We start from the raw sequence: 16,700 nt of genomic DNA, 5'->3' as shown, positions 1-16,700 counted from the left end.
TTCTAAAAATTAAAAGGGGGAAAAATTTTAAAAAAACTTTTTTTAAAAAAATGTAGTAAAAAGGATACACGTACGTCATTACCAAAAATTTTAAAAAAGTGCAAAACACACAACAAGTATCTCGAAATCGCCCCATGTGTAAAAAAGCGGGCGACGTAAAGACAATTTTAAAAAACCTTAATGGGAAAAAAAAAAAACATTCCTTTTTACGGTGTAAAAAAAGGAATGTATTAAAAAGGGTTTTTACTGTAAAATGTCATGCCTCAAAAGTACCGTTTTCATCTTTTTTGGGGAAAAAAAGAGGGATTGTTGCCCCTATTTAAAAGGGTTTTGGGGGGGAAAAAAACTGAAACCCCAGAGATCTCACCAGAGGGTATAATAAATTTTTAATTTTTAACGGTTTTTGGAGCAGTAAAATGCAAAAATTTTTTAAATTTTTCGAATATAGTTGTAAAAGGGGCCGGAGTTTAAAAGCTTAAAGTTTTTATACAAAAAAGAGAAATTAAAAACTGATAAGGGAAAGCATGTATTTTTGTCTTTAAAAACCTAGTCCACTTGGGAGTATAATGTCCCCAAATCCAATATACCCAAATCTCTCACCCGTAGTTTTTTGATAACCCGTTTTAATTTGGGCTGGTAAATTACCGGGGTAGGGGGTCCCCAAAAGAGCAACCGCAGTAGGGAGTCCCCAACAGAGCAGTAGGAGTTGTAAGAGGCAGGGAAAATAACGTTGAATGTGATCAACTTTCTACCTCGCTTTTGAATAGGATTTATACAATTAAATCATTAATATAATAATGATTTTCGTCCAGGGAATAACAGCAAAAAAACAAAAACAAAAACACCAACAACAACCAAAAATAATAAAAATAATAAAAAAATTTAAAAAAAAGCAAGAAATTGGGGGCCCCTTTTTGCGCGAAAAAAGGGGGGGGGCCCAAAAAATTGGGGAAAACCCCCAAACCTACCCCCTTTTCCTTTTACCCTTTTTTCGTGCGCTTCAGTTGTTTTTTATTAAAATTTTATTTCAAAAAAACATCCAGTGATATCCTCTCATTTTTTGGGACAAAATTACTCAATGGGCAAATTTTTTTTACGGGGCATTGGGGCCGGGGAAAACTGTTTATGTTTTTGGTTGCTAAATGGGTTTTTCGCCCCAAAGCTTTACATCTGTGCTTCTTCCACATAAAATTTGGCGGGAAAAATCCTAGATATGGGCGGGCCCTGTTATCTCGAGGAGGAGCTAACAGGGGCTGGGTTTAGGGGGGTGTTTCACCCCAAATTGGTAATCTTTTCTCCTTTTTTTTCAAAATATGGGGTTTTTTTACTTGATTCCCTTTTTTTTTTATTTTTAAATATTCGGGATAAATTAAATAAAAAGGGAAACTTCAGTAGTTTTTTTTTGTGTAAGTCAAATTTCCCCAGTTAACACCCAGGGGCTTCCGACACGAGGGTTTTTTTTTCAAAACCCTTCAGCCCGTGATAAAGGGAAAGGTTTGTGGGGAAAAAACCAAAATATTTCCCTTTGAAAAAAAAAACGAGCAAACGACGGTTTTTTCATCTGCAAATTTCAAATTTTTGAGGGGCAAAAGTAGTATGGCACTCTTTGGGGTCACGAAAAGCCATGCTGAAAAGAGGGGGGGGGGGGGGGGGGGGGGCTTGCGCAGCCGGGCCCTTTTTAAAATTTTAATTTTTGACGACATCACTTTCTATTTTAAAATGACCCCCTCTACTTTTTTATATCTCCCTGAAGTATAAAGGGGCCCGACCTTTTAAACCATCTAGGGGGTTCGCGCACATTTAGGATCGGTACTCCCGGCCCCAAACGGGAAAATAACGTGAAGTGAAAGGAAAAAATAACAGTAAATAAAATTAAAAAGCCCATTTTTATTAATTTAAAGATTATATAGATTTTTCCATTACGGTATAAATACTTTGTAAATAACAAAAAAAAATACAGGGTAACTTTTTTTTGAAAACAATATGAATAAGCGATAAATACCTGTTTTTTTCCTTTGGGGTTCATGAATAAATGACTCCGATGAAAGTTTTACTAGTTCTAAAACGCATTTTCGTCAGTCCCAAATTTTTGAATGAGATCATTTCTATTCTTAGTTACAATAAAATTTCCACACGTTTATCTATGTTTTAGAATACAATAATCTTTTTTTCTAGTTACAAAGATACTTTTTCTATTTTCAGTATTCTATTTCTTTATATTAGTACCTCTAAATGAAAAGAGTTTTTACTTACAAAATTAGATTTAAAAAAAACGAGTCTTCTTTTAAAAAAAATGCAGGAAAAAAATAAAACCCGGAACTTGCATTTTCCCTATTTGTTCACTCCTCAAACTACCGGAACAAATGACTCATTGAAAAATATTAGGGTTTAAAATGCACATGGGTCAACTCTACAAACACACCCCGTGGTCATTCTATCATCCCATTCTTTGAATCCACCAAAAAACCGCACCCCTTAAATCCATCAAAAAGGGGGGGGCTTTTTCCCATTCAAACGAATATAAACCCGAAACCCCAGATGAAAAGGGTTCTTTGTCTATTCAAACATGTCTGGGGAAAAATTTGGATTCAAAAACCCAAATTGGGGTACATTAGTTATAAATGAAATAACACAAATTGAAATTTAAAACCCACTAATTTAAATTAAAAAAAAAATTAAAAAAAAAACCCTTAAATTTTTTCCCAAAAACACCTTCAGCATTTTTCAAAAAAAATGCAGTTTTTTAGTTAATTCAAAAATGTAATGGTTTAACAATAAACAGTTTGGGAAAAAAAAAAATCCAAAGGGACTATATGATTTTTTAGGGTAAACATTAAATTTAAAAAAGGAATATTTTTTTTGGGGTTCAAAGCCAAAAAAAACGACAGAATATGATCGGGGAAATTTTATGAATCGCACCAGCGATTCATGTTTAAATTTTCCCATCCTATTTTTGTCGTTTAAATTTTGCATGAACACCGAAAAAAATAGTTTCATTCCCTTTGAATTTTCATTATATTTTTCCTTTTTCCCTTTTTTAAAAAAAGATAATAATTTTAAATTGCCATAAAATTTTTAGGCATTTAACATTAAAAAACCCCCCCGCTTAACTCATAGGTAGAGCGTTTTGGGCCCACGGATCGCAGGGTCCTTGAGTTTGATCCCGGCGGGGCGATGTTCTCCGGACCCCAATTTTATAAACGACATTGTGTCGAAATCATTATCCCCCACCTCGTTCAAGTGGGGAAGTTGGCCGTTACTTGCGGAGAACAGGTTTGTACTGGTATTTTTTTTTTTTTCTCCTTTGAAAAAATTTTTTTTTACAATTTTAATTTTTAAAAAGGGTTTTTTTTTTCCTCCCTATATATTTTGAATGCCCCTTTCGTTAAAATTTTTGCAATCATGATTTTTCAGAGATGGACAAACTAATTCAATATAATTTTAATGCATTTTTAGAAAAAGCAGACGCTTTTTTTTAGGGTTTGGGTTTGAAGGGAAAATATCTTTTTTAATGACTTTATTTGATTATTTAAAATGTAATTTTCATGATTAAGTCCCTTTTTCTTTAGACACAAAAAGAATAATTTATTTATACAGGTTTTCCGGGAGAACAAAAAATTTGTTCTCATTTTTTCGTTCTAAAGTAAAATGGGCAAGGGTCACAGAGCTGTCAAGCACATACCCGTAAAAAATCCTTACATTATTTCGCGAATTATTCAAAATAAAAAAGGGAAAAAAAATTTAAAAGAATTTTTCTTTTGAAATAAGATTTTTTTTCCTTTAAAAAAATTTTCTTTTTCAAATCACAACCCAAAATTAAAAACTGCTGTGACCTGGTACTACTGCCACACGAAAACTAGGTTTTTTTCGCCAATACAGTGCCTCCCTGCTGAAAAATTAGTTTCTAAAAACTTGCCCTAACCTGTCAGTTTGTGACATAACTAATAAAATTAAGATGGCTCCCGGCCAGTTTCCTTTAGGCCGGGGAAATAAAGATCTCAATTGAAGATTAAAATGTCTAAGAAAGCAGAGATTTCTTTCAAAGGACTGATCATATCCGTTTTGAAAATTGTTCAGAGAGGCATACACGAACGTGTGTTTTTTCTTCTTTTCTACTTTCTTCTTCTTTTCTTTCTTTCTGATATTTCAAGAATTACTTTTTATTAAGAAACTTTTTTGTCCACCGTTTCCCCACTTTTCCTTTTCTATTTACATAACAGTCCCCCTTCTAATCACCCTCTCATATCCAATGTTTGCCAGCCATACTTCATTATACTAACTTCGCATCATCATCTGGGGTAACATAATATATTGACTTCCTATTGTTTTTCATATTACTTGCCGATAGATATAAAACGAGTCCTTAATAATTAAAATGTTGTTAATATCAACTTTACATTATTTTGTTCTTTTATAAAAACGATAATGTTCCATTTCGGAGAGGGAGATAAATAAATCATAACCGCCATCTAGTTTAATGGTTACTAGTAACTATGTTATTGCCCACTACGGTATACAAGTATACAATTTGTACAGAGTATGCCATCCACGACATTCTACTGAGTGCAGTATAGCCTCCAGAAAAAACTGGAAAGAATTACGTTTATGACTTTGTCTGCAAAATTTATGCTCTGCTCTTTACAATGTCCTACAAAACGTGTTGCATAGAAACAAAACGCCATCACAGAATGGTGACATTTAAACAAACACATCAAAAGCCCATAAGGACTCTGATTTCCAATTATTGCCACAGGGCTGGAAATTTTATTAGTTTCTTGCTGCGAATCAGAAATGTCAAAGGTATCTTGCACTGCGAATTTCATTATTTGTCGGACAGAAAAATATCGTATCAAATACAAAACTTAATTTGATTTCGAGTAAAATTTTCTTTTAGAAATGAACATTGTAATGCTTAAATGCTGATGAATAATGTTGTTCCCTTCGGTATTGTTTGCATTAAAAGTGGATCGAAACGAAAATAAAAGTTATGATTTCAAAATCACTTTACTTTTGCCTTTTTGAAATTGAAATATGCATTTTAATACGTGTATTAATATATTTATATTTTAATGCGGCCGTAAAAAGTTTCGTTGTACTTGGATTACGTTACATATTACTGTATTATCTGGTCCTTTGGAATCATTGTATTATTTTTTTTTATCATAACCATCATCATCATCATTATTATTATTATTATTATTATTATATAGCACTCTTTTCTTGCATTTGTACACGTTCAAAATTGCTTTACAGAATAAATTTCAAACAATACCAACAATTACACATTCAAAAATGCTTTTTCACATTCACAAAATTTATGAGATAAAAGAAAACAAACAAACATACATATTTCATGAACTGACACGATCAAACCGTGTCTGCTATCATTTTACTTCGTTGTTTTCTATGCGTCCAAAGGATCTTCTTGAGTATATTCAGATAATTAGTGTTGTTGTTGTTGTTGTTGATGTTGTTCTTGTTGCCATTACTATTTTTGCATTATTTTAAAACGACACACTATTTCTTTTTATCGTTATTTCCGAACTTCAATTATTTAGTTCCAAATTAAAACGTTCCATAATACTTACCGGGACTTGTTTCCACTGGACATACCTAATGTTATACCATATTTTCGTCAGCTATGTCAACGTGCTCCTGAATACAGCAGTATAACCATAAATATCAAAATTACGTCACAGCTGAACCAGGAAGTGTAATTCATGTATCTGGTTTTTGTTTTGATAGTGTTTTGGTAATTTAAAATAAAAACTACCCTGACATAGTTTTACATTTAAAATCGAAACAAGTAGTTTGGTTTTCAAAATATCAACAGGCGGATTTGGAATCTATTCTGGTATATACCCTATTATTTTATTTTTATTTCAAAATTTGTGTAAGCATTAATATAGGCGCATACATATGCAAACTTTTGAAGTTACTGTCATGCATAATAAAGTGCAAAGCATTAATGTTCATCCCTATCTTTTTAACATATTTCGCACACCGTTTTATTGTGTATGAGTATTTCAAATGTTTGATAAAACAACTCAGTTGTTAGAAACCATCTTTATATTTATTCAGTTAATATAATCTGACGCCAAACATGACAATCAGGACTTATTAAATGCATGTGTTATTCTAGAGCTGAGTAACTTCATACGTTATCAGTGTTTCACCAATACACATCTTTTGAAATACAATACAATTAATATACATCATAATTATCAAAGTGCATTGCACTTATTTTATGTGTTACAGGAGACAACATATTTTAGTTTTGTGGTTACCTATGTTAAATTGCCCTCTCCGGCATAGAAGTATGCAAGTTATACAGAGTATGCCACCCACGACATTCTACTGAGTGGAGTATAGTCTCCAGAAAAAATGAAAAAAGTGATACGTTTATGACTTTGTCTGCAAAATTTGTGCTCTGCTCTTTACAAAATCCTACAAAACGTGTTGCATAGAAACAAACGTCGTCGCAGAATACTGACATTTAAACAAACACATCAAAAGCCCATAAGGACTCTGATTTCCAATTATTGTTACAGGGTTGGAAATTATATTAGTTTCTTGCTGCGAATCAGAAATGTTAAAGGTATCTTGCACTGCGAATTTTATCATTCTTTGGATGGAAATAAATCGTACCAAATACAAAACTTAATTTGATTTCGAGTAACATTTTCTTTTAAAAAAGTACATTGTAATGCTAATATGCTGATGAATAATGTTGTTCCCTTTTTTATTTTTTTTTTTGCATTAAAAGTGGGTGGAAAAAAAGTATCGAAACGAAAGAAAAGTTATGATTTTGAAATCACTTTTACTTTTCACTTTTTTGACATTGAAATATGCATTTTAATACGTTTATTATTACAATGTATATATATTTTAATGCGACCATATAATGGTTCCTTGTATTTGGATGATTACGTTATATATTGCTATATTATCTCGTCCTTTGGGATCATGGAGACCATTCATTTTCTACTAATAGAGTTTCGCTTAAGCCAATGAAAGGTTTTGCAAATTCCATTAATATCACCTTTCATTATTATTGTTATTGTCATCATCATCATCATCATCATCATCAATATTATTATTATCATTATTATTATTATTATTATTATTATTATTATTATATAGCACTCTTTCCAGGCACAAGTACACATTTAAAGTGCTTTACGGAATAAATTGCAAACAATACAAACAATTACACATTCATGCATTTCACATTAACATAATTCATGAGATAAAACAAGACATCAAATTCACAAAATCATGAGATAAAACAAGACATCACATTATCCAAAATCATGAGATAAAACAAGACATCACATTAACAAAATCATGAGAAAAAACAAGACATCACATTAACACAAATCATGAGATAAAACAAGACAAACATATATATATATATATATATATATATATATATATATATATATATCTCGATCAAAATGTGCCTGGTATTATTTTGCTTTGGTGCATTCCCTTTTTCCAAAGGATCTTCATGAAGATTTTATTATATGTAGATAAATCTTGTTGTTGTTGTTGTCGTTGTTGTTCTTGTTGTCGTTGCTGTTTTGCATTTTTTTTATTTAAAAAGACACATTATTTCTTTTTACCGTTATTTTGGAACTTCACTTATATATATATACTAATTACTTCCTAATTAAAACTTTTCAGTATACAAACTGGCACTTGCTTCGATCGGACATACGTTTATTGCATATTTTCGTCAGCAATAACAACATGTTCCTGAATAAAGCTGTATAACCATAAAAAAACAAGTTACGTCTTAAGCTGAACCAGGAAGTATTATTCATGTACCTGTTTTTGTAGTGTTTTGGAAATTTAAAATCAAAATCACACTGACATAATTTTGCATTTAAAATCGAAACAAGAAGTTTGGTTTTTAAATTGTCAACAGGAGGATTTGGAATATATTCCGGTATATACTATATTATTTTTTGTTTTTAAGTTTGCTAAAGAATCATGTAAGCATGCAAAGATAGAGGTAGATACATGCATAGGCATTTTTTTATTACACAATCAGGCATAATTAGGCAATATTATTCATTCCTATCTTTCTATTTAAATTTTTATACACCATTGATTGAGAATTTCAAAAGTTTGATAAACATCTCATTCGTTAGACGGCATCTAAATATTCAATTTTGTTTAGTAAAAGTAATTTGACGCAGGACTTAAAATGTCCATATGTTTCTTAATTTGAATTACTTTACAGTTTATTAGTTTACCAATGTTATAACCAATACACAGCGTTTGAAATACACTATATTGTAAAATATACTTCATAATTATCCAAATGCATTACACCCATGTTATGTGTTACAGGAGACAGCATATCTTAGTGTTTTGTAAACTATGTTATTGCCCTCTCCGGTATACATTTTGTACAGAGTATGCCACCCACGACATACCACTGAATGCAGTATAGTCTCCAGAAAAAATGCTTTTAAGATTTGACTGCAAATATGTGCTGTGTTGCATAGAAATAAAAGCCATCAAAGAATGGTGACATTTAAACAAACACATGAAAAGCCCATAAAGGATTCTAATTTCCAATTATTGTCATAGTTTCTTTCTGCGAATCAGAAATGTCAAAGGTATCTTGCACTGCAAATTTCATTATTCCTCGGATGAAAAAATATCGTACCAAATACAAAAAATAATTTGATTTCGAGTAAACGTTTCTTTTAGAAACTTACATTGTAATGCTTATATGCTGAGAAAACTGTTTTCCCTTTTGTTATTTTTTTTTTGGATTAAGAGTGAGATGGAAAAAAGAATTATCGAAACGAAAATAAAACTGATGATTTCAAAATTACTTTACTTTTCACGTTTTTGATATCAAAATATGCATTTTAATACGTGTATTAATATAGTATATTTCAGTAGAGTTCCGCTTAAGCCGATGAAAGGGGCGTTAGGAGTTTTGCAAGTTCCATTTACCTTATATTGTTATTACTATTCTTCTTCTTCTACTTCTTCTTCTTCTTCTTCTTCTTCTTACTCTTATTATACCAAATTTATATAGCACTCTTTTCTTGCACATGTACACCTTCAAAATAAATTGCAAACAATACCAACACTTACACATTCAACACAAACAAAAATGCATTTTAACATTAAACAATATTCATGAGATAAAACAAGACAAACATATATACATATTTCATGAACAGACTGGATCAAACCGTGTCTGCTATTAGTTTGCTTTGTTGCAGTCTATGCTTCCAGTGGATCTTCTTGAAGATTTTATAATCAAATGCAGATAATCAAAGTCCACACACAGTGTTACTTCCCCTTATCGATACAGATAATTGTTTGATAATATTCCTGCGCGGAGGTTTGTAGATAAATAATGATATTGCTATTGATGTTGTTGTTCTTGTTGTCGTTGCTGTTTTTTACTTTTTAAAAAAGACACACTATTTCTTTTTACCGTTAGTTTTGAACTTCACTTAGTATTTACTTCCTAATTACAACTCTGCAGTATGCTTACTGGCCCTTGTTTCCATTTGACATACTTTTATAGCACATTTTCGTCAGCAATGAAAACTTACTCCTGAATAAATCAATATAACCATACGTATCAGCTGAACCAGGAAGTGATTCATGTATCTGTTTTTGGTTTGATAGTGTTTTGCATATAAATCGAAACAAGAAGTTTGGTTTTCATATTTTCAACAGCAGGATTTGGATTCCATTTCGGTATATACCCTTAGGCTATCATTTGATATTTTGCAGTTTGCTAAATTATCATGTAATATGAAAAGAAAGAGGTAGACACTTTTCAAGTTACTGTCAGTCCTAATCAATAGAAAAAAATCTAAACAATATTGTTAATTCTGATCATATTTTTACATTTTCATCACAATTGTATTGGGTATTTCAAAAGTTTGATAAACATCTCATTCAAAAGAAGGCATCTTAATTTTAAATTTTCTTCAGTAAATGTAATTTGACACAGGGCTTAAAATGTCTGTTCTTTTTCTACTGTGAGTTACTTTATAATTTATCAGTTTGTCATTGTCTTATCAATTACACAATTTACACCATATTTTTTCAAAGCGCAAATAGTTCTAACCTGGTTCCCGCACATGGCAGCCTGATACAATGCTCGGATGGGACATTAAGCCGCCATATGACATAAATTGTGTCGGAGCGGCTCTTAAATAATAGCGGCTAAATAAACAAAACAATTACTGGCCAAATTTCTGTTTCGGTCGGGTTTACAGTCACTCGGATACAATTTAGGACATATGGCAAGTCTGCAAGCGTTTTTTGGAGAAGGAACACCCAAGGTACCCTTCCACCCATTGTTTCAGGCATGGGCAGGCAGAACATGCAAACTTCCTTACACTAGCTGTATGGCTTCCTCACACAAAGAATTCCAATCACTATGCCACTGAGTCGCCGCCATATTTTTTGGGGGGACACTTGTCTAACTAATAGGAGGCTGTTAGGTATGCTTTCGACTTTTAACAGGGTTTTTACATAACATATGCTGTCTCCTTTTATTCATATATTAGTGAAATATATATGTCCTTACTGATACTAAATAACCTTAAATATTATATTTGTTGATAGAAGGTATATTGTCAATAATCTATCATGTTTACTATATATTTAAAGCAGATATAATAACAACCGGTGTATGATTGTATGATAAACAAATTGTAAACAAGGCTATCTAATCTCTTAATGTTTCGCTCGTAATTAGGTCACTCAGTTTACTTTTGTTTGATTTAAGTTAATTGAACATAATGCCATATGGCAATTTTCAAGATAATACCATGTACGTTCTCTTTCCCGTCAATATTTTATGCACGGACAGGTACTTAGTCAGACCCACCAACAGCACTCTCTGCTTAACTTAAAAATTCCACCTCAATATTGCACTCCACAGCTCCGATTGGCAAAGAATCCACATCTTACAAAGTTAGACTCCCGATCTCTGATGTACTTATGACCTGTAGACAGCCACATGGTCCATCATATCATACGTACATGGTCAATTTTAGTAGGACCTATTTTTTCAACAAACAACTTCTCAAATTTTATAAACCTCTGCCAAAAAACTGTTTCATATTTAATGGATTGGTGAATTGTACGAAGCAGTCAATGCATTAATGTATACGCTTTACAATGATCTCACTCAGGCGTATGAAATGAATGTAAATACCTATTCAAATGGAACGTTATCAAAGACTCAATTACACAAATAAAAAAACATCTACAAATGATTTAACATGAATTTATAAAATGTGCAATTTGTTTCATTGTCGATTAGATATTTGCAGAATACTAGTACATCAACCTTAGGGGGAAGAACACTTGGAAGAACACTTCAAGGACGGTCTTAATATAAATGTTTAAATATATAAACACAATGTAATCAATGGAGAAAAAGATAAAAGGCATTTTGCACATTATGTGAGACTAGATTTTTTTTATCTTCAGATCAGTACTGCTTTTACCTCATTGAATCTCACTGTTTTCGCTTTTTATGTACAATTACTATGAAGACAAAAGTCAATTTAGCATGCTTGCTTTTCTTTTATTATTGGGAATTCAGATACCATTTTTTTGTTCACAGAGTATGACATCTAAATCTATTCAAAGGTTATGTAATTACACCACTATTATCAACAAAACATAACCAAAACTAAGGGGCAATTTCTCTAGAAAGTAAACGCGAAAACAGAAATAAAAAAAATGTTTATCTTCTTTTTAAAATTATTGTGTTGAACGTCTTGGTCCGTCATATGTCTATAAACATTAGAATCGACGCAATCCTTGCGTTTATGATGCTTGGCAAATGTCGACATGTAGATCGAAATGCAATATGTACTTTCCCGTGAACTGATGTCATATACATGAAAAGTGACTTTTTTCCTTATTCACACATTTTCACACTTTATTTTCTTCTAATCATATCAAGCACTAAAATGACAGCAGTTGTGGGCAGAACTGAAGTCGATGTTGAGGAATTTGGAAGGGATATTATTGTTCCCGATGACCCAAAGGCAAGGCTCATGTACTATGTGGACAGTATATACAACGTTCTGGATATGTCTTCTATACCGAATATACAGAAACTCAGGTTTGTTACTGATTTTGAGTGGTGTTCGGATACGGGTATGATCAAAATATTGATTGTATAATTATTACTTTTTGTGTGTTCAAGTGATGACCTTAAACGAATCAATAAAATCCTAGATATATCAGCCAGATGTTTCTTCGAAGTTTTATGGATATCAAACATAAATATATTTCTCCTTAAGATGTTTAGGACATATTTTTTTGAGTAAACAAAAAGATAAATGTCAGTCATACGTGTTGTGTGGTACGGTGAAGTAGTCCGGCACGGTTAAGTAGTCCGGAAAACTGTGAGTTCGTTTCAATTAAAAACCTATACGTCTGTACATTTTCAAATCAGTGAACATCGAAAATTAATTTCTAGTTAGAATTTACTGTTTGAAATGTCAAATTTGCTTAAATATTGATATGTGAGTCATGCACGCAAAATTCTAATTATACTAAAATGATTATGTGCTGTTTGACCTTGCCAATGTTTCATTTCAGGTTAGAATTACATGCAAGCTCCTATTTCAGTCTGATTCAAGTGCCATGCTTATTCAGAAACATACAATAATAACAATTATCATTCTTTGTTAGCAATTATAAGAATTATAGGACGTTCTTTGATCATACATTTGACCTTCACCTTTCTTTCAGGAAGTACAAACAACATACACAGCTTACTGATGGTGAGACAAAGGAGTTAATAGAGATGTGTAAGATTTTGTCACCTGCTGCACTGAATAACAAAGTCATTTTTCAGGTAAAGCTATTTTTACATTCACAATACCAGTGTCAGAAAGGTTAATTGCGGTTTAAGGCATAACTTAGAAATGTCTTTCGCAAAATGTGATCTTGACATCTTATGTACACGTGCTTAGACAACATTTTGTTCTTTATCTCAATAATTTATAGTTAGTCTGTCTCATTTAAAGAACATTTTATGATATTTTTCACTTTTTGTGTATTCTGTTAGAGGAATAGAAAGGTCCTTTGAACATGGAATTAGATCCCTAAACTGACTTTTATAAAATTTTGTAAGTATTCACTAATAAAAAAGCATTTATAAAGCTAGGTATTTCTGAGTATGATTTTGAATATACAATCAAGTTTTACATTTCATACTGATGTAGGATGTCGGTGTATTTTAATAATCTGAATGAAATGGCAATGTTTAAAACCACATGTAGCTTTGGATTTCAATTATTTCCATTTATTCTTTGTATCGTATCTAAGATAGGCAAAAGGGAAGTAATAATAACTTTACAAACTTACCATCCTAATGAATGGCAGTTAAACATGTTACTATAAATACTAATCATTGACAAATTAGTTTAATTGTCCTTACATTAATATCAATCCCTACACAATGTTTTTTTTTGTATTAAATGTTTACTTATGCTTAAAAATATGTTCATTGATAAGCTAGGGTTAAAAATACTTCTGTCGAAAAATTAACATGCATTAACATGATTAAGGACCTAGTGTAAAACATCAAATGGTAAAATTTCAAACAAATCCATTACATGATATAAATGATTGAATAATGGTCTTGTTAATATCTGAGCTAAGTTTGAAACTCAAGCATTGCGGATGAACAACTACGCAAGTCCGAATTTAAGCACAACCGTGTGTATGCAACACATTTTATTCCATATACCGAAACTTAGATGTCAGTTTCGCATATGGGTCACGATCAGTCACTAATAAGGTCACTAAATACAACAATAAAACTCCCGCACACACTACAAAGGCAATGTTGTTTCTCCACCATTCATGAGACCCAAGCAGACTGTCTGTTTGCCTAGGGTATACAACAAAGACACCAAATTGAATATCGTAATATCATCTCCTGTTCTATCAGTACTAAGTACACTACTTTGTTTGGCGCGGACTTTCCTTTTACTGCATCTTGCTTGTTACTATAGAGTACATCGAGGAATAAAAACAAATCATACGTTTGTTTTACAGGACGACTCGTTGTGTGGCCATAATGACAACAAGTTCTTCAAGATCAACACTGTACAGCATAACCTGGTTGTGTCAGAGGCCATCATTATTGGTAATTGTTACATTCTTGTTGGAAAAAAATATTTGACTGCAAAAAGCTAAAGACATTTTTAAAAAATACTTTGTCATAATTTGTATCGACAATATTCATATTTTTAAAGACAATGGAAGACTGTTTATTTGTCGTGTGATAATATTCCCACTGGCATATTCTCGATCAAAAAGATATTATCTTCTTTCAATATCTGTAGGTATTGGCATACAACATGTCTCACCATAAACCTTTAATTCTGGGTTGATCATATGTTTTTAAATGCAGATAAGAAATTTTATCTGGTCTCTTTCAATAACTTCATTGTTTCATGTGCTCCATATTTTGGCGCCGTAATAGCAATACTGGCTAAATAGTTTTATTGAAAAGATGAAGTAGATCTATCGGTAGGTTTAGATATTTGTGCTTCGGATTAGACTATACATAGCTGTTGTCGCTTGGGATGCAAAATGATACATATTTACATTTTCACATTTTTAACATTTACCCTGCTAAATTTCTAAAATGGACTGGTCTACCATTCAATTTGAGCAGTACCACTTATTATTCAAAGGGGTGTCCACTGACTATTTACTGACTGAATAGCGAACAGTGCAGACCATGATCAGCCTGCACAGATGTGCTGGCTGATCTTAGTCTTGCACTGGTCGCAAAGGCAGAATCTCTTACTGTCAGCAGGCTAAAGGTTAAAGGTAAAATCATTATTAGTCTCAAGTCCTTTAAGGGAGATAACAACCTTTGACTTCAAAGTATTTACTGTTAATTTCCACTGGTCACAATATTGACCATACATATCTAAATCATTTTGTAAGCCTGATTTTGACTTAGATAAAGTAACAGTATTATCATCGTATGGCAAGAGGAAAATCTTAAAAAATTCGTCACATAGTTCAAATTGTCGTATTAAAAGTTTGGAATTACCACATCATTTTCAAAGTTACTTTGTATAATAAAGTTAAGATCATTTATATATAGAGAAAACAACACGCTCAGATAAGTTTACTGAGCGGAAAAAACTTCGTAAATTAAAAAAAGGAGTTTGTTAATTTAAAACTTACGATTTAAATAATTTTACACGAAGTCGAGTGACTTGCAAGATTTTATGACATTAGTTTGTTTGATAGACCGAAAATTTATTTGTTGACGTGTATCAAATTGGTAATGAAAGCATCATTTTCTTAAAGAGTTGTTTGAGCTGAAAAAATAATCTGGGGTGAAATATCTTGAAAAAATTGAAGAAACACTCGCTTACACTTTTACACAGAATTTCACAATATAAAACTGTTGGTTAGACTACTGCTGGGAAAAAACAACAATTTCCGCTACCTATATAGGTATGGTATGATGTTGAATGTGTGACGGTATTATCCTATATAACAGGTGACATAGATATATTACTTTTCCATTTCACTGAAATAACATGGACAGGACTAGGATTGAGAACTGGAATTCACTGAACTTCTTCACTCTATAAAAAGATTGTTTCCCTTGAATACAAATAGGTTTAGTGAACGTCTCTAAATAATGAGACAAAACTATTTGTCGAATAACGCGGAAAGTTCCGTTAAACGACATTATAATCCTCTTGGGTATGAAATATAATGCACTATTTGATGCCTGCAGAGCGTACTCAAAACTCATTCCGTATCCTAATAGATTACCTCCATGCCATCCGGGTATTTGATGTGTGTAGACATTTGGTAACGTGCTCATACACTATTTTGCGTGAATAAACTGATCTGCCTATATTTACAGGAAGCGTTTGAGTTACACTATTTGTCAAATACTCTACTCTTTTGTTTATACAGCATGTACAATTATTGAAAAGACGGGACTAAAATTAACCTTTTTTCTAATTTAAGGTAGTGGGCCCGTAATGACCGTCGGCAATTTCCGTGTAATTTCGTATTATTGTCTACTAGTTCGGTAATCTTCGGTCGTAAATGGAACGCATGGAGAAATGGTTTCCGTAACAACCGAAGAGTGCCGAAAATTCATACGGAGAATACGAAATCTAACGGTAATAACAGATTATCATTATCGGCCCACTACCTTGATATCTTTCTCATTCTTCAGGTGGCAAGAGATGTTCAGTTAAAAAGCTGATGGCGTATAAAGTGCCATGGATACAGTGGATTTATGAAGGACCAATGGAGCATTTCAAACAGTTGCAGGCCAACGAAGCATCAAACTGTAACATCTTGTGAATTGTATGGTGTTCTTTATGGGACTTTGCACTATGTATGACCTTTGAATTTAGAAAATATATAATAACGGACTTTAAGATTGTGTAAAATAATTATAGATTTTAAGCTTTGTATTTGGAAATATGTGCGAGGTTTACAGCAGAAATATTGCACGACTTTAGGAGGGCACTATTATTCCGCTAAAGAACAAGTGTATATTTCTCAGTACAGAGGGGGCAGTCTTTTTGATACATAAACATTTACAAATATTATAATTATTTAACTATTCTTTATTTGTTCAACTGTCTTAATAAAACTGACGAATATGGCGTTAATGAAAA

General features: G+C 32.1%; 1 protein-coding gene across 3 annotated transcripts; it reads left to right on the top strand.

The window, feature by feature from the left end:
• The first annotated feature begins 5,710 nt into the window (after positions 1-5,710).
• On the top strand, positions 5,711-16,647 carry LOC128551090 (uncharacterized). Of its 3 annotated transcripts, none has more exons than XM_053531452.1 (5): positions 5,711-5,854; positions 11,972-12,133; positions 12,769-12,874; positions 14,083-14,173; positions 16,250-16,647. In XM_053531452.1, the coding sequence occupies exons 2-5, from the start codon at positions 11,979-11,981 to the stop codon at positions 16,378-16,380; spliced, it is 483 nt and encodes a 160-aa protein (XP_053387427.1). In that variant the 5' UTR covers positions 5,711-5,854; positions 11,972-11,978; the 3' UTR covers positions 16,381-16,647. The 3 variants fall into 3 exon arrangements, with proteins under 3 accessions (XP_053387427.1, XP_053387428.1, XP_053387429.1); XM_053531453.1 differs by lacking the exon at positions 5,711-5,854 and adding an exon at positions 7,780-7,951; XM_053531454.1 differs by lacking the exon at positions 5,711-5,854 and adding an exon at positions 9,585-9,738.
• Positions 16,648-16,700: the final 53 nt, after the last annotated feature.

Source organism: Mercenaria mercenaria, chromosome 19 (genome assembly GCF_021730395.1).
Source record: "Mercenaria mercenaria strain notata chromosome 19, MADL_Memer_1, whole genome shotgun sequence".
NCBI classification, from domain to species: Eukaryota; Metazoa; Mollusca; class Bivalvia; order Venerida; family Veneridae; genus Mercenaria; species Mercenaria mercenaria.
The sequence above is the reverse complement of the archived record's forward strand: the minus strand, read 5'-3'. Positions and strand labels throughout refer to the sequence as shown.